The 22,093-nt window shown below is 44.4% G+C and overlaps 1 protein-coding gene across 2 annotated transcripts in view; it reads left to right on the top strand.

Moving 5' to 3' along the window:
* The first annotated feature begins 14,290 nt into the window (after window positions 1–14,290).
* Window positions 14,291–22,093, top strand: part of NR1D2 (nuclear receptor subfamily 1 group D member 2) — a 26,088-nt gene continuing 18,285 nt past the window's right edge. For both annotated transcript variants that reach the window (XM_082654735.1, XM_082654734.1), the window contains exons 1-3: window positions 14,291–14,412; window positions 20,398–20,658; window positions 21,578–21,666. In XM_082654735.1, the coding sequence (XP_082510861.1) occupies window positions 14,397–14,412; window positions 20,398–20,658; window positions 21,578–21,666 (366 nt within the window). In that variant the 5' untranslated portion in view covers window positions 14,291–14,396. The remainder of the gene's footprint in view (window positions 14,413–20,397; window positions 20,659–21,577; window positions 21,667–22,093) is intronic.

Raw genomic sequence — 22,093 nt, 5'->3', positions numbered from 1 at the left:
AAACAAGTAAATAAATGAAATAATTTCAGATAGTGACAAGAATTGTGGAGCAAAGGTGGAATTAAATAGGAATTGGGGAGGTCCCCAGGAGGAGAGGACATAGATAAGATGTGGAGGATAGAAGGAGTCTCCATGTGATGACCTCAGGGAAAAGTATTCCAGACAGAAGGAACAGCAAATGTAAAGGCCCTGAGTTGGGAATGAGCTTGGGAGGCTGGAGGTAAGAAAGGAGGCCAGTGAAGCAGGAAGTCAGGGAGATCGGAAGGACAGTTTTCTGTTTTTTTGTTTTTTTAATATTTATTTGGTTGCACTGGGTCTTAGTTACAGCAGGTAGGCTCCTTAGTTGCGGCTCGCAGGCCCGTGGGATCTAGTTCCCTGACCAGGGATCAAACCCAGGCCCCCTGCTTTGGGAGCACGGAGTCTTATCCACTGCGCCACCAGGGAAGTACCTGTTTTTGTTTCTGTTTTTAATATTTTGGCCATGCTGCATGGCATGTGGGATCTTAGTTCCCTGGCCAGGGATTGAACCTGTGCTCCCTGCAGCGGAGGCTCAGAGTCCTGACCACTGGACTGCCAAGGAATTCCCTAGAGTTTTTAAAAATAGAAAACAACAGGCATAAAAAATAAAATTCATGATGACTATTATGGTAAAAATAAAACTGACAACAGCTAAAACTAAATATGGTAAGATCTGTGGTTGACTCAAAAATAATAGAATTAAATCTTGGCAAAATGAAAATCTGCAAAATTCGATAAGGCAGAAGGACTTAGACAAAATAAGTCATTGACAGAAATCTTAATAGTTGAAGCTCTGATTGTCAAAAAAAGATGATCAATGAATCAACTCTTTTGTATAAGATTTTGAGAGAGAAAAACCAAAGTGAAAATGGGAGCTATTTGAAACAGCTTAACTTTGCCATACACAAAATTGATCAATTACTGATTAGTTCAGCAATAAATTATTCAAGTCAAGTTGGCCTAATGGATTTCTCTAGTTAATAGTTTCCTGCTGAAAATTTATCAATGTTGGGATGATTTTGACTAAAATGTTTGTATTCATAAGCTCGTCAAAGAATCAACTATCTATGGGTTTGAAATGACTGCCATTAAAAAATCCCATGGGATTGTGTTGGGTGAAATGAGTCAGACAGAGAAAGATGAATATCATGTGATGTCACTCATATGTGGAATCTAAACTAAATGATATGGATGAACTTATTTACAGAACAGAGATAGACTTACAGACGTGGAAGACAAACTTACGGTTACCAAAGGAGATGGGGCGGGGAGGGAGGGATGAATTGGGAGTTTGGGACTGACATATACACACTACTATATATAAAATAGATAACTAGGGGCTTCCCTGGTGGTGCAGTGGTTGAGAGTCCGCCTGCCGATGCAGGGGACACGGGTTCGTGCCCCGGTTTGGGAAGATCCCACATGCCGCAGAGCGGCTGGGCCCGTGAGCCATGGCCGCTGAGCCTGTGCGTCCGGAGCCTTGTGCTCCGCAACGGGAGAGACCACAGCAGTGAGAGGCCCACGTACCGCAAAAAAAAAAAAAAAAAAAAAAGTAGATAACTAATAGGAACCTGTTGTAGAGCACAGGGAACTCTACTCAATACTCTATTATGGCCTATATGGGAAAAGAATCTAAAAAAAAAAAAAAAGAATGTATATATGTATATATATAACTGATTCACCTTGCTGTACACCTGAAACTAACACAGCACTGTGAATCAACTATACTCCAGTAAAAAGTTTTTTGAATCCCATGGGTTTTATTACTGTATATAAAATAGATAACTAATAAGGACCTACTGTATAGCACAGTGAAACTCTACTCAATACTCTGTAATGACCTATATGGGAAAAGAATCTAAAAAAGAGTGGATAAATGTATATGTATAACTGATTCACTTTGTTGTACACCTGAAACTAACACAACATTGTAAATCAACTATACTCCAATAAAAAATTTTAAAAAAACCCATGTGTTTTTTTAAGGCTAAGTTGACAGAATCAAAATGGTAAGCTCCAAAGTTTTTAAAATACAAAAATTAATTTTAATTCATATTTTCAAGTATTTTTGTTATAATACTAACAAAATTTTGAAATGTTTTTGAAAATGTACAAAGTATAAAGAAAAAAAATTATTCATAAAATCACCGTTGAAACAAAACCATTGTAAACCTTTTGATATATTCTCCCAACCTTTCTTTATGCACAGATATTTTAAAAATAGCTGTAATACTACTTTATATGCAATTTTTCACACTGATTTTGTCACTTAACAGTAGATTATCGACATTTTCACGTTACTACCTCATTTTCATAAACATTCTTTTTAAAGGCTGAGGAGAATTTACTCATGTTTTCTTATGTTTGGGCAGTTAAGGATTTGCCAGTTTTATAGTAATATATAAACAGTGCTATATATCATTTCACATAAAGATTTTTCTATTATTAGGATTATTTTGCTTGGATTGAGTGCCAGAAATGGAATTATAGTTTCTAAGTATTCTTTATTCTTTTAATTTCGAAGGAGACTGATTTTCACCAGTAATACCCTGACCAGAAATGGGGACAGTGAGAAAGCAACTCAAACACCTAATAACAGCCCTTCTGTAATTCAGCTGTCTGTATTCTTTACTTATTATCTTGGAAGATTATGGTGTTTAAGGGGAATTGGACAGTTTTTTGTTTGTTTTAAGTATAGTCGATTTACAATGTTGTGTTAATTTCTGCTGTACAGCAAAGCGATTCAGTTATACATATATATGTATATTTTTTAAATATCCTTTTCCATTATGGTTTATCACAGGATACTGAATATAGTTCTCTGTGATATACAGTAGGACCTTGTTGTTTATCCATTCCATATATAATAGCTTACATCTGCTAACGGACAGTTTTTGTTTTTAAAGCAATTTTTATTATCATCAAAACAATGAATTCACATATTTTAAGAAATCAAATGGTACTACAAGGCTTATGATGAATAACGGGGGTACCCTGCCCTACCTACCCTTCCCCATCCTTCAGTCCTTCAGTTTTAACTCTTTCAGTATCTCCTTAGTATTTCTAAATGGTATCCTTAAAATGCTATTTCTTTTACTCATAAGTTTTAGGCATTATCTATTGACTTTCTATTATGGAAGATGAGAATTTAAATAAACGACATTTCTCTATCACAAGCATCCCTTCCTCCCGTACCTTGACATGTGTGGGTCTATTGCCGCCCTCCCCTGCCCGCCCCCCAACACATACACTTCTCTTCCCTCCATCCTCCTAATCTACGTTACATCACCTAAGTAACCTTCTAAGAGAAGGTGTATAGAAGGGGAATTTTTGGAAAATTTTCCCGTCTTAAAATATCTTTATCCTATCCTTGCACTTGACTGATGGTTCAGCTGAGTTTTGAGATTTAGGGTAAATTATTTTTATTTCAAAACTTTGAAGGCATTCATCAGGTGTCTGTCGATAGTCTGATTTCTATGTACTGCCTGTGATCTGATCTTTGTTTCTGGATGTTTTTATGATCCTCTCTTGGTCCCTGATGTTTCAAAATTTCACCATGACATACCTTGACGATAATTGTTTTTTTCATTACTTGTGCCGGATAATCTGTGAATATTCTAATCTGGAAACCCTTTCAGGAAAAATTCTCTTGAATTATTTCTTTGATCATTTTCTTTCCAGAACTCCTACTACATCTCTTGGATTGATCTTTTAAGTTTTTTTAAAAATTGCTTGTGGGAATTCCCTGGTGGTCCAGTGGTTAGATTCCACGCTTCCACTGCAGGGGCACGGGTTCGATCCCTGGTCAGGGAACTAAGGTCCTGCATGCCATGTGGCACGGCCCAAAAAAAAAAACCAAAAATTGCTTGTAATGTCCATCTTTTGTCTTTCTGTTCTGCTTAATGGTTTCTTTGCCTTCTAATTTTCCCAATACATTTTTATTTTGTATATTGTCTTTACTTTCCAAGAATTCTTACTTGTTTTGTGTTCCTTTTTTGTAACATCCTGGTTTCATGGATGCTCTGTCTTCTCTCACTTCTCCAAAAATAAAGAATACTTTTCTTGCTCCTTGTATTGTTTCTTTAGTTCCTATTTTCTTTCCATATGGTAGAATCTTCCCTCAAAAGTCTAGTGATCCACTGCTATCTGTTTATATTTGAGTGAAGCATTAGAAAGCTGACTGGACACTGTGTGTGTGTGTGTGTGTGTGTGTGCTGGGCAGCTCTAGGGACCTGCATTGACTATAGTATAAAGCTTCACTGTTGGGTGGGACCTAGGCGGGAGCTACTGCTTCACTTATGTAGACTTTCAACCAATCCCACTGTTTTCAGTTTCACTACTCACTCAAAGAAAATCTCCTTCCCAGGTGTTGGCTCTAGTAGGCGGTGTTTATTTATCTACCGGTCTGTTAGGTCCCTGTGACTTCAGGGGAATCTGGACATGTTTGAATTTTCCGTGTCCTTGATCTGCTGATTGCCCCTTTTATTCGTCATAGTCATCAACTGCTGAGTAACTAATTACCCTAAAACTTACTGGCTTAAGACATCAGCTTTTATTATCTCGCATTTCCTCGGGTCAGAAATCTGCACGCAGCTTAGCGGGGTTCTGTGCTTCGGGATCTCCACGGGCTGCAATCAAGGTGCTGGGTGTGGCTGAAGTTAGCTCAGGGCTCAACTCCGGGAAAGATCCATTCTGACCTCACGCACTGTTGGCAGGATGCCATTCCTTGTTGCCTGTTGTTCTTGGGCCAAGAAGTTACCACATGAGTCTCTCCACAGGGCAGCTCCTAACACTGCTGTTTGCTTTATAAGGGTGAGCAGGTAAGAAGAGCTGGAAAGAGGGAGGGTGAGGAAGATACGTCTCAGTCTTGTATAACAATCTCAGAAGTGGCATCCATCACTGTGCCATATTCTATTTTTATTTTTTTAATTTTTATTTTATATTGGACTATAGCTGATTTACAACGTATTAGTTTCAGGTGTACAGCAAAGTGATTCAGTTATACATATATATATGTAAATATATATATTCTTTTTTTACATTCTTTTCCATTATATGTTATTACAAGATATTGAGTAGAGTTCCCTGTGCTATACAGTAGGTCCTTGTTGGTTATCTAGTTTACATACAGTAGTGTGTGTACGTTAATCCCAAATTCCCAATCTGTCCCTCCCCCATATGCTATTTTTAGAAGCAAGTTACTACATCCAGTTCACACTCAAGGGGAGGGGATTACGCAGAGCGTAAATACCAGGAGGTGGGGATCGCCGGGGACCATTCAGAAGGCTGCTTACCACGGCCCTCCAGAGAGCACTCCTGCTGCAAAGCCTCTGTCTTCCAGCAGAGTAGAGCGGGGCTTCTCAAACGTCACTGTGCATTCAAGTCACCTGGAGCCCTTGTTCGCATGCAGATCCTGATTCAATAACTGCCGTGGAGGGCTTCCCTGGTGGCGCAGTGGTTGAGAGTCCGCCTGCCGATGCAGGGGACACGGGTTCGTGCCCCGGTCCGGGAAGATCCCACATGCCGCGGAGCAGCTGGGCCCGTGAGCCATGACTGCTGGGCCTGCGCGTCCGGAGCCTGTGCTCCGCAACGGGAGAGGCCACAACAGTGAGAGGCCCGCGTACTGCAAAAAAATATATAAATAAAAAAAAATAACTGCCGTGGAGATTGAGATGCTACAGTTCTTACTGGACGCCAGGTGTTGCCACCGCTGCTAATCCAGACCCGCACTTCGAATAGTGAGGTGGCAGAGAAGCAACGTGCCTCTTGGCTTGATCTGAAGAAATTACATTTGGCCTCTTTTCTAAAATTCTCTCCTAAGAGCCTCTTCCCATACATAAAAGACCAATGCTAGTCCAAAAGCCCAGTATGTTAGTCACAGATTATGAAGTCTTTGGACCTCCCAGTACCTATCTGCATTGCCTTACAACAATGGAATTCGATCAACTATACTTCAATTTAAAAATAATAAAAATTTAGAATAGAAAAAAATGGAATCCAGACATAAAACGAACTGGTATGCAGTCGGTGAGTTAAGAGGTGAGGAATTCCGTCTCCAATTTTCTTTCTTTCCAATACAGAACTGTTTGATGAGAAGGAAGAGTGAGTTTTTACATGAATTGAGAAGCAAAGAGATGGTCCTGGATATTGCCTGAGATTTCAATGATCATACTATTCTTACCACTATTAAAACATTTTGTTTTTCCTACACAGTCAGAAAGGAGAAGGATTTAAACCTTAGAGATAAATTAATTTTCTTAGAATGTAGATAAATTTATAAATAATCGGTAAAGGCTCATTGGTGATAAGCATAACCAATTAATGAGAATAGCAGGTTTCTCCTATAGTCTATGGGCAGAAATGCACCCAGCTCTGAACTGAAATCAGAAATGCACCCAGCTCAGGAACTGAAATCAGAAATGCACCCAGCTCAGGAACTGAAATCAGAAGCCCAGTCATTGCAGGCTTTGCATTAATGCAAAGAATTCTGGCATGAATTAATACGAAGAATTCTTTGCATTTAGAATTTTATCCTGTCGTATTACATATACATATTACAGGGCGGAGATACTGCTCACTGGAGACATGGTGCAGATAACCTGGAAGGAGGCAGCCTCTAGCCCTATACACTTATAACATGGGTTATAATCAACATGGGCTGATCAATTCTCTGGTGGTAGATGCTACCAGTTTCTAAGCCAGTGTTCTCAAACTTGAATGCACCAGAATCACCTGGAGGGTTTGTTAAACTACAGATTGCTGGCAACACCTGCAGAGTAACTGATTCTCTATGTTTGAGGCGGTACTCAAGAGGTTGCATTTCTAACAGCATCTAACATTGATGCTGATGCTACTGATTGAGGGACCACACTGTGATAACCACTGGTCCAGATTAACTTCCTCGGGAGGGAAGGAAGCCCTGAAGAATCCACCAGCTGAGAATTGCTGATAAACTGAGGTTGAAGAGAGAGAAGTTGATTGCTGGAAAAGGAGACACCTGGGCCTCTAAGGGCCCTCTGAGTGTTGGTGAGAAGTTGGGTTGGAGAACTTAGGAGAATGGTTAGTTAATGGAGTCACACCAGGGCAGATGCCACTGCTGGGAGGGATGCTCAGCTAGAGAAGTTTTCAAAAGAATAAATAAGAAGATTAGATGGGAAAATCAGTGAGAGGGTCAGCAATATGTATTGTTCCTCTCGTGAGATAACATGCCCTGTTGTTAGAGCTAGGTTTTGTACTTGATGTTTTTGTTTTCTTCACCCCAAACCCAGGAAAAATTATTGTAGGGTTTTTTCTGTTATTTTATTTTTTAATTTATTTTTTAGTGAAGTATAGTTGACTTACAATGTTGTGTTAATTTCTGCTGTACAGCAAAGTGACTCAGTTTTAAACATATACATATTATTTTTTATATTCTTTTCCATTATGCTTTATCCCAGGACATTGAATGTAGCTCCCTGTGCTATACAGTAGGACCTTGCTGTTTATCCATTCTATATGTAATAGTTTGCATCTGCTAATCCCAAACTCCCAATCTTTCCCTCCCCCACCCCCCTATTGTAGGTTTTTTTCTTTTCAAACTATGATACAGAGTCTTGAAGATGATCAGGTGTTTCTTATAGCCTTTTTATTTACTGAACTGCCATGCAACTTTTTCTTCTTTCCACTCTTATTTTCTTTTCAAATTTGCTTAGTATGTTGTTAAATCAATGGAGCATTTAACAAAATTCAACTAGGGTGTCCATTAGATATTTTTCCACTCTATTCAATGAGGCATCTTGGCCAGATGGTTTCTGTTGTGAATGGTCTTGGAGTTTTCTATAATGTTGTATAGATTGCACTCATTATGTATAGACATCACCCTTTCCCTACTAGATTCTTCTCTGAGGGAGCTGTCCCATTCCAGTGTCGTCAGATATTATTGATGGTGGACAATAAAGGACTCAGAATAGGCAAGAGACTGGGTCTGTATTTGAAAGGTCATCCCACGGACCTTCAGCTCCACAGAGCTGAACCTCAACTGAACGAACCATCATGTCGAGTGGGAGTCTATCTGTGCCCTCTTTTTGTCTGATTCATTCGTTTCTCTGGAGCATTCTTTCTCCTTATACTAAGCCTTAGAAAATGCCGCCAGGTAGAGGGGGTAAAAATATTCACTTTGAGAAATACACCATCTTAAAGCTGACACTGTAATGTGGTCCTCAAGTCAAGGTGGACTGTGTGTTCTTTAAAATTGTTCCCTGTTTCAACAACAACAGCTGCACAATATTTTCCCTCTCACATGCTATTCACAATAGGACCTTGATGCTCCTCTTATGAAGACAGGAGGTCTGTGTGCCCTCCCCTCACATCTGACTTCCTTTGTAACCAAGAATACGGCAAAATTGATGCTGCGTGACTTCTGAGGCTTGGTCAGAAAAGGTGATGCAGCTTCTGCCTTGTTTCCTGGAACACTTGTGCTGCCCTGTAGACCGTGTGCAGAAGCCCTGTAACTACCTGAAGGACAGAAAGCCCGGGTTGACCCTCAGAGCTCCAGCTCCTGCTCTCTGGGCTCTGCCTACTGTCTGATTGCCATTCATGAGAGACTCTGAGCTAGAAATGCCCAGACAGGAGCAACTCCTGACCCACAGAAACCATCAGAGGTAATAAAATGATTGCTCCATTTGAAGCCACTGAGTTCCGAGGGGTTTTGTGACACTGCAGTAGTAACTGGAATACTCCCTATAAGAGGAGAGGATGTTAAAGCAGCATCAGCGAGGGGTCCTTAGTCACTCACAGGAAAAATGGGCTCTGGCCAGCCGAAGCAAACTTAATGAGATACAGGTCTAAGTTAAGAAGTTAGAATAGAACTGAAGACATATACTGTACAGTGAATCGATAAAGCCAAAAATCGAGGCTTTGAAACAGCTCATAAAGTAGATACGCCTCTAGTAGGACTGATTAAGGGGGAAAAAAGCACAAATAAACAAAATTAAGAATGAGAAACTACAGAATTGATAGAGATTAAAGAGAATTAAATAACTTTATTCCAATAAATTTGAAAACTTAAACATCACGGACAAATTCCTATAATAATAATTTATCACAGTGACTCAGGAAGAGTAAGAAAGTCTCTAAATCTGTAATGATGAATATGGTTACCATTAGTTACATGTGACTCTGACCCCTGAAACATAGTGAGTGTCACTGAGGGACTAAACTTTACATTTTAGTTAATTTTAACTAATTTAAATTTAAGAACGGGAACAGTATAAAGTATTTTTCTGTTCAACACAATTTGACTGTTTTGGTAGACTATATTTTGCTTTATTGCATCTCATAAGATATCATCACTGCCTCGGAGTGTGTTAAGATGTGTGCCTTGTGGGCTTCCCTGGTGGCACAGTGGTTGAGGGTCTGCCTGCCGATGCAGAGGACACGGGTTCGTGCCCCGGTCTGGGAAGATCCCACATGCCGCGGAGCGGCTGGGCCCGTGTGCCATTGTGCCATGGCCGCTGGGCCTGCGCGTCCGGAGCCTGTGCTCCGCAATGGGAGAGGCCACAACAGTGAGAGGCCCGCGTACCGAAAAAAAACAACAAAAAAAAATCTGCTTGCCAATGCAGGGGACACGCGTTCGAGCCCTGGTCCGGGAAGATCCCACATGCCGCGGAGCAACTAAGCCCGTGCGCCACAACTACTGAGCCTGCGCTCTAGAGCCCGCGAGCCACAACTACTGAGCCCACGTGCCACAACTACTGAAGCCCCCAGGCCTACAGCTCGTGCTCTGCAACAAGAGAAGCCACCGCACTGAGAAGCCCGCGCACTGCAATGAAGAGTAGCCCCCGCTCGCCGCAACTAGAGAAAGCCCGCGCACAGCAACGAAGACCCAAAGCAGCCCAAAAAAAAAAAAAAAAGTGTGCCTCGTAAACACATCACTCATCTTGATGGTGTCAATGGATTAATTCAGTTTGAATGACTTTTTTTTTCTATGCACAGATATAATATTTCATTGTGTTTAACTGAATATTTTATGAAGATATTAAATGAGAAGATGTGATTGACACAGTGATACCTACGTAAGTCATCATTGGTGATAAAGTTGAAATGTTTATTATTTATGTATGATATAATTAAATTATTTTTCTAGTTAAAAAAATAAGTATAGAATAATTTTTGCTTACAATAAAGGCATGATTGGGCGATGATACAGAAGCTAGTTTTATGACCAGAGCGGTAAAGAAAACAAAAGAGCCTGGAAGAAGGTACATCGCAAATAGCATGAGGTTGAATACCAATTGCAGTTTGCTGTGGGCAGAGGAAACTGCCAAAGCTGTCTGTTGACGTGTGATAATGTTGCTGCTCTGTGACATATATGATGTGTGTGCTTGTGTGGGTTTTTTTTTTCATTTTATTTACTTTATTTTTTTGGCCGCTGCACGTCTTGGCTTGTGGGATCTTAGTTCTCCAACCAGGGATTGAACCCGGGTCCTCGGCAGTGAAAGTGCAGTCTTAACCACTGGACCACTAGGGAATTTCTTGTGCTTGTGTTTTAAACATTTCTCTATTTTCATTTCTAATAGGTGGATATGGATAAATATAGTCCATGAAAAAAGCACTCTGTGGTCTTCAATAATGTTAAGAGTGTAAAGTGGTTCTGAGTTGGAAATGTTTGAGAACTGCTGGTCTAGGGCACAGAGAAGGCAAAGTTGAAGTGGAAAGTTACTGTGGCACTGGGAACTAGCAGGGTTCATTAGAACAGTTTAGAATGAGGAATAACCTTAGACATTTTTAATTGGCCTTAACTTTAAGGAAACTCCATCTTTTTTCCTTTCTCTTTCTCCCCATATCTCTCTTTCATCCAGGTCCTCGTACGGAAGTGCCCCACTTCGACTGTTGTACTCGAATTTGGGATTAGAGGACTCTAATGTTTAGGCTCTCCTCTCCTTTATCCACATCCAGATTGAGCTGTCCTGTGCTCAGTTTCCCAGGGCCCTGGTGTCAGTGGGATATAAGGCCCTGGTGTCAGTAGCCTTCCCAGTAAACTTGCATTTTCTAGCAGATGACTTTTGAGGACACGGTCACTTCATTCAACAGTTATTATTTTGGTCAGAGGAAAGAGAAAAGCGTAAGTAGAGACCCCCTCTCAATAGCCTGGGACTTCCTATGGACTGAGCCATTGGCTCCACAGGAGTAACAGTGGAAGCTCCTTAGGATGACAGCAGCAGAGGCAATTTCCACTGCAGCTGTGGGCACTCTGGGGACCGTCCAACCCGGATGCCGCTCAGCATCTTCCTCTGGCACTGATGAGACCCACGCGTTTCCAGTGGCCAGAGGTGTGGCTGCTGACTGACCTAAGCTATAGCTTTAGAGTCTCTGATAGTTACCCCACAAAGCCTCACAGGATGGAAGCGGCCTTTAAGAGGTGTGAGGCCCATAGACACGAATTTTCATTCATACGCATTATCGTGGAAGAGAGGGGCTTACTTCCTGTGCCATGGCTTATTTTTACGTCCACTCTTCTCCTTTTCAAATTTAAATGGCAGTATCTTCTCTCTAAGACAGACTTTACTTTTTAGAGCAGTTTTAGGTTCACAGCAAACCTGAATGGCAAGTGCAGAGTTCCCATATACATTCTGCCCCCCAAGACACACACAGCCTCCCCTCACTATCAACATCCCTCACCACAGTGGTACGTTTGTTGCCACTGGCGAACCTACGTTGACACATCGTCATCACCCAAAGTCCATAGCTTATCTTAGGGTTCGCTCTGGGTATTGTACCTTTGACGTGTAGTCCCATTGTAATATCATCCAGAACGCCTTCCCCGCCCTAAAAGTCTTCTGTGCTCTGCCTTTTCATCCCTCCCTCCACCCCAACCTCTGGAAACCAATGATATCGTTACTGTCACCATCGTTTAGCCTTTTCCAGAATATCATAACATAGTTGGCCTTCTGTATATGTGGGTTCCACATCTCTGGATTCAACCAGCTACGGATCAAAATTCTGTACTACATGTTCATTGAGGGTTGGTCGCGTTCCTCACTCCAGAAACCAGGCTATTGGAATAGTCACTACCTGGAACACTGCCAGGTGCCCACGGCAAAGGGGCGAAGAGAGCACGGTACAGCATGCTGTTTGAGCTTTTGCTCAGAAGCTTGTAGGAAGCAAGTCACAAGGCTATACGGTTGGCCCTCCGGATCCGCAGGTTCCACATGCACGGATTCAACCAACCTTAGATCGAAAGTATTCGGAAAGAAAATTCCGTAAAGTTTCCACCAGAATGCTGGAAACTATTTCCGTAGCATTTACATTGTATTAGGTATTATAAGTAATCTAGAGATGACTTAGCGTATACGGGAGGATGTCCATAGGTTATATGCAAATACTACACCGTTTTATATGAGGGGCTTGCGCATCCGTGGATTTTGGTGTCCACAGACGTCCTGGAACTGACGCCCCGAGGACACGGAGGGAACCATACGGCACGGTCTTTTCAGAATGGGGTCCTCTTTACGACTTCTACCTTCTACACTGTTCACATCTGCCTCATTTTACCCGTGCAGAAGCAGGTGGTGGTTGGCACATAAAATAAAAAAGCAAGCTACGAAGTGTAGCCCGGGGAAGCCTTGCTCCAGCATCACAGAGGGTGATAAAGCCCTGAGGTAGGGAAGGAAGGAGGAGCACATTGTTCAGAGAGCTGTGCAGAGGCTGCTGGAGGGCCTGGAGAGAAGCAGGGGAGTGGGGGTGCCCAGAGTTTGTGCAGGCCTTTGCAGGGCAGCTTAAGGCACTGGCTTTTTCAAAAAAAGCAATAGGAAGCTATTGGAGGGTTTTGAGCAGAGGAATTAGATCTCATTTACATGTAAAAAACAACACTCTAACTGGGGAGAAGTGACTGTAGGTGGATACAGGCAGGAGTAATTCCCCTGTTAGGGAACTATTACAGTAGCCCAGGCAAGAGATGAGGATGGTTTGATCCAGAGTAATAGCAATGCTGATGGTGAGAAGCACAAAGACTGAAGGGAGAATAGCTCAGATCTGTTCGTGGATTGAATGGGGGTATAAAAGGCAAAAGAAAGACCGACGGAGGGGTAGAGACAGGAGAGTAGAGAAACCTGACTTGCTGGCTTCAGGAACTGGCAGATTTACCAAAAAGCAAAGATTGAGTTGGGGCAGTGTGTGTATGTGTGTGATGGGGGGAGGGGTGGCGGGGGGAGAAGAGATGGTGCACACGTAAAAGAGTCTCACACAGTACAAGTCCCTCAACGTTTTATACCGCAAATTTTCAAAAAGCAACTGGGAAAGACTTTTACAGTGAATACCCACAGACAACATCTCAACTACCACCTTACTGTACTTCTATCCATCCATCCCTCAGCCCATCTTACTTTTGTAATGCATTTGAATTGCAGACATCAACGCACTTCCCTCTTCATACCTCAGCACGCGTCATTTGTTTCCAGCTTTTTCCTTGTGATGTAAAATTTGCATACAAGGCGAAATGCGCAAATCTTCAGCGTGCATTCGCCGAGTTCTGACACATGCATACGCCTGTCTGCACCTTAAATTTGAGCTGCCTAAAGGACATCAAGGTGGCATAATCAAACGGGCTGCTGGATGTCGGAGAGTGGAGCTCATTCAGCACACAGGTCTGTTTGAGCTCTTGGACTGGATGAAGTCACCGAGGAGGTGTAGAGGGAGGAGATGTGGGCAGTGTCCGCAAGGAGCCCGGCGTTCTGAGGTCTGTCGCGAGGAGAGCGGACCTGCGGGGCGGTCTGGGGCTGGCCCTGCCCGGGGCCTGAAAAGCGGGTCTGCTCGGCGCCACCCGACGGTCCTAGGTAACCATCGGAGGGGCCCTGAGGTGTCACTAGACGGGGGAGGGGGCGCAGGGTTGGGTAGGGGAGCGTGGCGGGGGACTCCCGGCCAGAGGCGGGAAATCGGGAGGAGGAGGGGAACCGGGGTGAGCGCGAGCGGGCGGCGGCGGCGGCGGGAAGGAGGGTGAAGAGGGGGAGGGGCGGCGGCGCGGGAGGGGCGGAGTCGCCGCAGCGGCCGGCCGCGGGGCGGGCGGAGGGAGGGGGTGTGTGCGCGGGTCACATGGTCGCGGCTGCCCTCCCCGTCAGCCGCCCTCGCCGCCGCGGTGCGCTGGCTGCAGGAAGCCGCCGCGCCGCCGCTTTGTTGTTAGGGGCCCCGCGAGGAGCGCCGTTCGCCGCCGCCGCCGCCGCCCTCTCTCCCCGCAGCCCGCTGTCCGGCCGCGGGGCCCGAGCCCGGGCGCCCCGCCCGTCCTGCCCATGAGGGGGCCCAGCGACCACCGCTGCCTCCGGCCCGGGGCGGCGCGGCGCTGAGGCGGCGGCGGCGCTGCCCGCTCTGCGGGATCGGGCGGCTCCGGCCTCCTCCCCGAGAGCACCATGGAGGTGAATGCGGGTAAGAGCCGACTGCGGCGGGTGGGGCGCGGCCGAGGGGCGCTCGGAGCCCGTTGGGCACTGCGAGGGCGGCGGCGGGGCCCCGGGGTGGCCGCCGCGCGCCGGGGACCCGCGTCGGGCTCGGCGCTCGTCGCCCGCCGGCCCGGCCCGCTACCGCCCTGCTGGCCGACCGCAACGCCGCAGCGCGGCCTGACGGCGCCGGCCCGGCCCCCCCTCACATGGCCCGGCCGCGCGAGCCACGTGCGCGCTGTGTTTACGTTCGGCGGCGCGCGGGCGCCGGTTGGCTGGGCGGGCGCGTGACGAGGCATTACATAATGGGTGCTGGGGCGGCGGCGGCGGGCGGGGACACGTGAGGCCGCGCGGCTCCGTGACCCACATTCCCGGGGCCGCAGGGACACGTGGGGGCGGGGGCGCGCGCCGGCCGTGAGCGCCGCAGCCCGTGGAGGCCCCGCCCCCGGAGCCCTCCGGGCTGTGACGTGGCCGCGATCCCCCTCTTCCCCCGCGGGGTTGCTTGCCGCGGAGGGGGCTGCGCGTGCGCGCCCCGGGAACCCGCGGCTCGGCGGCCCCGAGCGGGCGCGGAGGCCGCAGTGTCCTCCGCCGGCGTGCGGAGCCGGGGCCTGGCAGGCGGGCGGGAGAAGCGCGGGGCGTGGGCGCGCTCGGGCAGGAGGAGGGCCCGCGGGGCGGTGTGGGGCTTCCCCGACACGAGACCCTCTGGGGTCGCCCGGCGGACGGGCGGAGGAAGGCCCCGGTTGTAGCGCTGCCTCGTGTTTACCAAAAACAAAAAAAGAAAAATATCAGTTTTAACGATCTGCGGGGACGCGACTGACCTTGCACACCTTCTGTGATGAATACGCTCGAGGCGCCAGTCGGGACCGTGAGGGATTCCACCCTTAGCGAAGCCCTTGGCTCATGTGGGCGGTGACCCGGGGTGACTCCTAGGCCTCCTGTACAGCTGGTCCTTGTCAATTCGCTTAATTGCTTTAAACCCATGGGTCACTGGTCTTTCCTGAAACCGGTAACAGATTTTTTTTTTGTCTGTGCTGCGTGGCATGTGGGATCTTAGTTCCGGGACCAGGGATTGAACTGGGGCCCCCAGCAGTGCAAGCACCAGTCCTAAACACTGGACCGCCAGGGAAGTCTCAGGATAACAGAATTTGACTCTGTCAATCCCTTTCTTGCTACAGTTCCTGTTGCAACGCCACAGAGCAATACCAGGCTCGCTTCTGCCCTTTTAGCTGCCGCCCCTTCTCCCAACGAAAGGATAGCCCTTTACCTAAAGCCAGTGAGGTTGCAGAAACAGCCAGTGATTATTTTTTAAGTTATTATATGTACTAAAACCATCCCTTGATAATAAATTGTTGTGAACGTTCCATGAACATTTTAAAAAAAAAGCCATTTTCCTGTGTTTTAATTACCTGTGGGCCTACTTAAGCTTTGAGGATAGTTTAAAAATTTAAGTAACTCTTACGGAATTAAACTTTTACTTGGTAAGGATTTAGAGTTTATAAACTTCTACCTCGTCTAACCCAGCGTGAATGAAGTCTTCCAGCTTCGTGGTCGGATAAGGTGGGCCGGCTCAAGTGATTAGAAAGTTTTTGTCTGATTTGAGCCTTCCTGGAACATTATCAGTGAACTTAATTTTGATTTTAAAGTGTGGCTACAAATTATAAAATTTCCTTACGATGATTGCTGACCCCCACCCCTCCCCTGTCGCCAGTTCACATCCCTTGGTCAGTGTTGTTTTTTTTCTGATCATCATCCTTGTTGCCCTTTGGGATGTGGCATCCAGAAGTGGAAGTTGTTGGTCGGTTACCAAGTTCCAAGCTGGGGATGCTGCTTGTAAATGAGTTCTCTGGCAGGCTCGGCTTTTGTAGCATATTGCTTTGCTGACTCACAGTAGCCTTGCAGTCAGCTATATTCTTCTCATGTGAACTGATTTGAAGCTAGGTTTCATCCATTGTGCAGATAATTGTTTGAGCTGAACTGTAGGGGCTTGCCATTATCATCCTTAAATTTTCTCTTTTTCCATTTGGCTCCAAGTTCAAGCTGTCGCAAGCTGTCATCCAGTATACTATTTCTGCCATCCCTCTGTCTGAAGGAGTGTTGATAAGCATTCTCTTGAACTTCTTTCACGTTGTTGTAAATGTTGGCTGGGGTGGGGCCAAATTCAGTGCTGTGTGGCAGCCTCCGACCCCTCCCTTTGGGTCGATAACATTTTATTAGTCAATACTTATTCACCCAGTGACCATTTCATGTAACTGTCCTGTAAATCGTGACTCACTGTGTCTCTGCCCTCTCCATGACTAATACAGAGGGGAGACAGTGAAGCTGTAGAAATTGACTCTATACATTTTTGTCACAGATTTTGATTGAGTATACCAAGTTCTTTAAAATAACATATTGTACACACTTCATAACTGTGGCGGCGATGCACATTTGAAAAGTTAGGAAAACATTCCCACATAGGCCATCGTTACCTTTACAAATCTGTAGTCTACTCTGTTTGTCACTTGGAAACAGTGAGATAATGGGAAGAATCAGAAGCGAAGAAGGAAGTTGCCTGACTCGTTGTTGGAGTTGAGGGAGTCAGAAGGTGGCCTGGAAATAAGAACCTGCAGAGAAACCACTGGGTCCACGCGACACGTTCAGAATTGAAGGCAGGAAGCGTGGAGAGAGAGGGTTCGTTTTGTTTGAACTGTCCTGATCCAACTCTTCCAGTATAATGACGGTAAAATAATAATCACCAGGATCTGTTGAGCATTTATGTGCCAGGCCCTTTACATGTGTTGCTACTTTGGTGCCTCACGTTAACTCTATGAAGGAAGGTGCTGTTGTCACCATTTGAAGATGAGGGTCAAAGTAAACTGAAGTGAGTAACTTACCCAGGCAAGTGGGAGAGCCAGATGCACATAAGGCACTTGGAGAGCACAAGCTGTGCTATAGGTTGAAGCCCACATAACATTTGAAGGCATAGGCAAAGCTTGGTGGTCCTGTCTCCTCGGGGGTCCATGTGGTTTGCCGTGGTACAGGGTCATAGCTGGTGGAAAAGGAAGGGGTCAGTAGAGCTTCCCCATTTCATCATTCCTCTCTTTTAATCTTGTTGCTAGTCAGTAGGGGTTTTTTTTCCCAGACACTAGATTACACTTGCCCCCCTACCCCTTCCCAGGAATTTACATGGAGACAAGAACACTTTTACAAAATAAGACCTATTTGTTTTTTGTCACCACGGTTTTTGTTTTCTTAAATAACGTCTTCTGTAGTACATCATTTAATAACTTACATATTCTTTAAGATCCCACGTATTGTCACCTTGCTCATGATCTCTGCCCTCTATAGTGCTCTTGTGCTGTCAGCAGTTCACAGTAGTTTGTATGAAACATTGCTCATGTTGCATTGGAATGCCTGGTTAATAAGGCTGTCTCCCCAGCTGGCCTTTAAAGCCTTTTAGGGAAGGGACCATCTTGTTCTCTGGAGCCCTGACACTGGGATACAATTGGAAGTTTAGTGCTTCATTAGGTCCACTGTATCATCTTGTGAGTAGAAATTATTAAAAACCTACTTTTAAAATGAGAAAACTAAAACTTCTTAAAGGTAAAAACGTTTGGTTCTAAGGCACTAGGCAGAAAAGTACACTCATGAGTTGAACTCAAGCATATTTTCCAGGATGATGGGCAGTGGGGGTGGGTGATGATGGGCAAGCCTAGAATTAGGGTAAGAAAACCCCAATATATGCCAGGACAGTAAGTGCTTCCCAGCAGTACAAAGTTTGATACTGTCTGACATTGACCACTGGGTAAGCCCTAGCCTGGGAACCTGGCCCAGCTCTAGGGTCCTTTTCAACTAAAAATAGAGAAGACTGTGCCTCAGCTAATTTTAGCTTGAGGCATCTAAGAAGTACATTCTGCCTGTTTCTGGAGCTGTTGGGACTTGCTGGTTCAGGGATTTTACCTTTCTTGTGTTACCATTAAAAACTGTCTCTGTAAAAATCACTTACTTTAATAATCCCCTTTTATGGACACCATTTCATTTCAATCTTATCATAACTCTGCTCTGGCAGATATTGCCATTTTATAGAAGATGACTCAGGTTTAGAGAGATTGAAAGTAACCTGCTTGCCCAGGTCTTCTCAGTAAGAAATAGTACTCTGTACTCTGGAATTAGACGGCCTTGACTTTCAACCCTGGCCCTGCCACTTAGTAGCTGTATTAACCTCTCTCAGTTCCTCTTCTGTAGAATGGAAAAATGGAAGTGAATTTTATAGGGTTCTTGTGAGGATGAAATGTGGTGTGAAATTCTGTCATTTTATTCTCGGCATTCTTGGTGTCTTGTATTTTTCACTTCCCCTTCTTCATTGGGTTGAGGAACTGCTAGATGTACTCCTTACCTTCTAGGAAATGAAATTTTAATGTTTTTGGGTTGCTAACTATCAGGTGGGTAGATTGGTGTCTGGTACATGCTAACACAACTAAATCAGTGTTGAAGGTCTTGCTAAGAGAATCTAGCTGCTTCTTGATGGGTCATCTTTGGTTCCATGGTTCTTGGCACAAATGCTGCCTGTAAATGACTGTTGATTCCCTAAAGACAGGAGTTGGATCTTAACTGGGTTGATAATAGCCCAGTAATGTTTCTTAGATTTGATTTTGGAGCTTTTGCAAAGGAAGGTGTGTTCTGGGTAATTAGTACCTTCTATTGTCCAGTCAGTGCTTTAACCCGGTTCTTAAGCCATCAGGATAGCTCTGATCTCTAGAAGTTTATTTCTAAGCTGAGGTAGTTAGAAGACCTCATGGGTGTAAATGGCTGACTCAAATGCTGGCCCTGGGAAGGTCTAACTTCCTCACCTTTTATCCTCTTGAGATGTTAGTGAATTTACTACCTATAGTGTTCTTTAGAAAAGATAAATAGCTGTGAGACCTTCTTGTGGGAATTTATTGAAGACTAAGGATAATATTTTTCTTTGTATCCTGTTCCCAGTGGAGGTAAGTAAGAAAAAAGTAGCAGTTTGCTACCACCTGGAATTTCTAATATGACCTTTAGATCTATGAAGTTTTATGAAAACAGAGGGCATAGTGGTTTTACCCAGTAACACGACATTTGATAGACTTCCAGGTTAAAATCGTTTTTCTCTGGATTCACAGTGTATTAGAGATATTCAGGCAGTTAAGTCGGTGAAAAAATCAGCCTTGAAAACTATGGGCCAATTTGTGCTTGAGTTCACTAGTTATAGCCATTCTTAAACTTTAATGTGACAAAGAATCGCCTGGAGAACTTGTTCAAAATGCTCATTCCTGAGGGTGCCTTCTCTAGTTTGGGCTTTGCGATAAGGGTGTCTGCAAGTCCAACGTCAGAAGTAGGTGGAGAAGGCAGTGTGTGGAACTGGGGTTTAGTGGATAGTCATAGAGTCTTTGGGGAACATCGCGACAGAAAGATTCTGGGGGCAACAGCTATGAAAGGTTTTCCATTTCCAGATAAACTACTTTATCCAGAGTTCCAAGTGTTACGTCTGTTCCTGGTTGACCTGTGTTTTAGCCAAGTGCTGGGGGAGCTAAATGATGAACCCATTGTTCTGGGATTGTTCCATGTAAAGGTATAATGAAGGACGCAGAGACAGGACCAGAACCCGATTTCTTCACGGCCAAAACAACTTGATTACTCTAAACTATGCTGTCGCTCAGGAAGGTTTTTCATTCCTTTTAGTAATAGGTTGGAAAATGAAAAGCTTTAGGTTTGGATCTGCATGTGCTCAGAATGACAAAGCCAGTGAGAACCTGCTCACATTTTAAATCAGTGGGAATTGTTTGGCTTTGAACTTTGTGGAAGCAAGAAGAATAGTAGGAAATAAGGAAGAAAATAAGTTACTTTTTCCTTGTGCAGTAATTTTAACCGTTAACCTGTCTCTAAAGTTAGTGACGTTACTGTTCAGATTTGCAAAAATAGAAAATATGTATTATCGAGTATCTAATTGTCTGATTTCCCCCATCTTTTCTAGGAGGTGTGATTGCCTATATCAGCTCTTCCAGCTCAGCCTCTAGCCCTGCGTCTTGTCACAGTGAGGGCTCCGAGAACAGTTTCCAGTCCTCCTCCGTCCCATCTTCTCCGGCTAGCACTAATGCTGATAACAACGGGAATCCCAAAAATGGCCACCTCTCCAATAGTGAAGGCATCCTGAAGGATGATCGGATAGATTGTTCTATGAAAACAAGCAAATCGAGCGCATCTGGGATGACAAAGAGTCACAGTTCAGTGACAAGTGAGTTATTTAGTTTTCTAAAGGTTTGTGCCACCGATTGCAGGTGGGGCTTGTTTTATCAGCTGCTCATTTGGGGGACCATTTTATTTTGGGGTATAATTTTCGCTCCCTTCTGGGTAATCATAGTTCAGTAGTTAGGTAAGAAATCAGTGATGATCTGAAAAGTTGCAGCCTAGGGGCTGTCATAATTGGTTCTTGCTGCAGAGCAAGATCTGTGCTTATATACTCTGTCTGACCATGTTTCCTTCGAGGGTAACCTCTTACCCCATTTCACAGTTATCTCTCTTCTGCACTCCTAGTGCCGAATTTGGTTTCTAGACGGAGCACTTACTCGTGGAAAGGGGTTTGCTTTCATGAAGTTGGAGCTAGGAACATTTAGCGGATTGGGATATCCAAATGAGTCGTGGAAATTAGGATCCCTGAGTGACTGTGGAGGTGATGGGCTGGTACAGGGCAGGATCAGGCAGAGATGGGGCCTGACTGGGACCAGCAGGTGAGTTGAATTGAGTATTTGTACAGCAGCCTGTGGAGACACCCCTTTGCACCTTTTGTTGATTGACACCTCTGGCTAACTTCTTAATTCTTATCCAGCAGGATTGTTTTCTTAGCTCTGGTTGCATGTCTGATGTGAAGTAACTCTAGATTTATAAAATTTCAGTGTACGTTTAAAATCATCGGGAAAGGAAAAACTAGCTCTCTGAGATATTTTTGGCAGTGCCATAAACTGTTTAAAAGAAATTCATGGTTTCTTTTGATATGTCAATTTGGTGTAAAGATTTTTCTTTTACGTTATAAAAGTAGGTTTGTATATTTTTAAAGTACTTACAGATTGAACAAAATAAAATATTCAGTTGGAAAGAAAACAAACAATTTTAGTTTTTCTTCCAGCATTTCACTTTTGTGTCTGTTTGTGCCTTAGAATTTAGTGGCATGGTTCTACTGTGTAAAGTCTGCGGGGATGTGGCATCAGGATTCCACTATGGAGTTCATGCTTGTGAAGGCTGTAAGGTAAAGCATGCTTTTGTTTCTTTAAGCTACCGATTCTGGGATTAAAGAAATTGCAGTTAGGATTGCCAATTTACACAGTTGATAATCTGGGAGGAGGAGAGAAGTCAGCTGTTCCTCTTAAAGTTTTAAGCATTTTATGTAGTGTATAAACATAACTTGTTTTGAAAAATATATTTTAAATTCAGTGAAACTATTTCTTTTTTCTTTAAAATTTTGATATGCATAAATTTGCTATCTCACTCAAACTTAAGTATAGTGTGAAGTGTTTATTCATTAACGTGTCAGGCACTGTTCTAGGTGGTGGCGGACAGCAGGGAGCAGAGCAGATGAGGCGCTACTGCCTTTCTGGGACTTAGTTTAAACCAGACTTCGAGTAGGTCTCATCAGATACTTTGACATTCTGACAATGTCGGGTGCTAGGAGTTGG

The sequence above is a fragment of the Grampus griseus genome (genome assembly GCF_964374135.1).
Source record: "Grampus griseus genome assembly, chromosome: 5".
Classification (NCBI taxonomy): Eukaryota; Metazoa; Chordata; class Mammalia; order Artiodactyla; family Delphinidae; genus Grampus; species Grampus griseus.
Note: the sequence above shows the minus strand (reverse complement) of the source record. Positions and strands in the feature narration are given on the sequence as shown.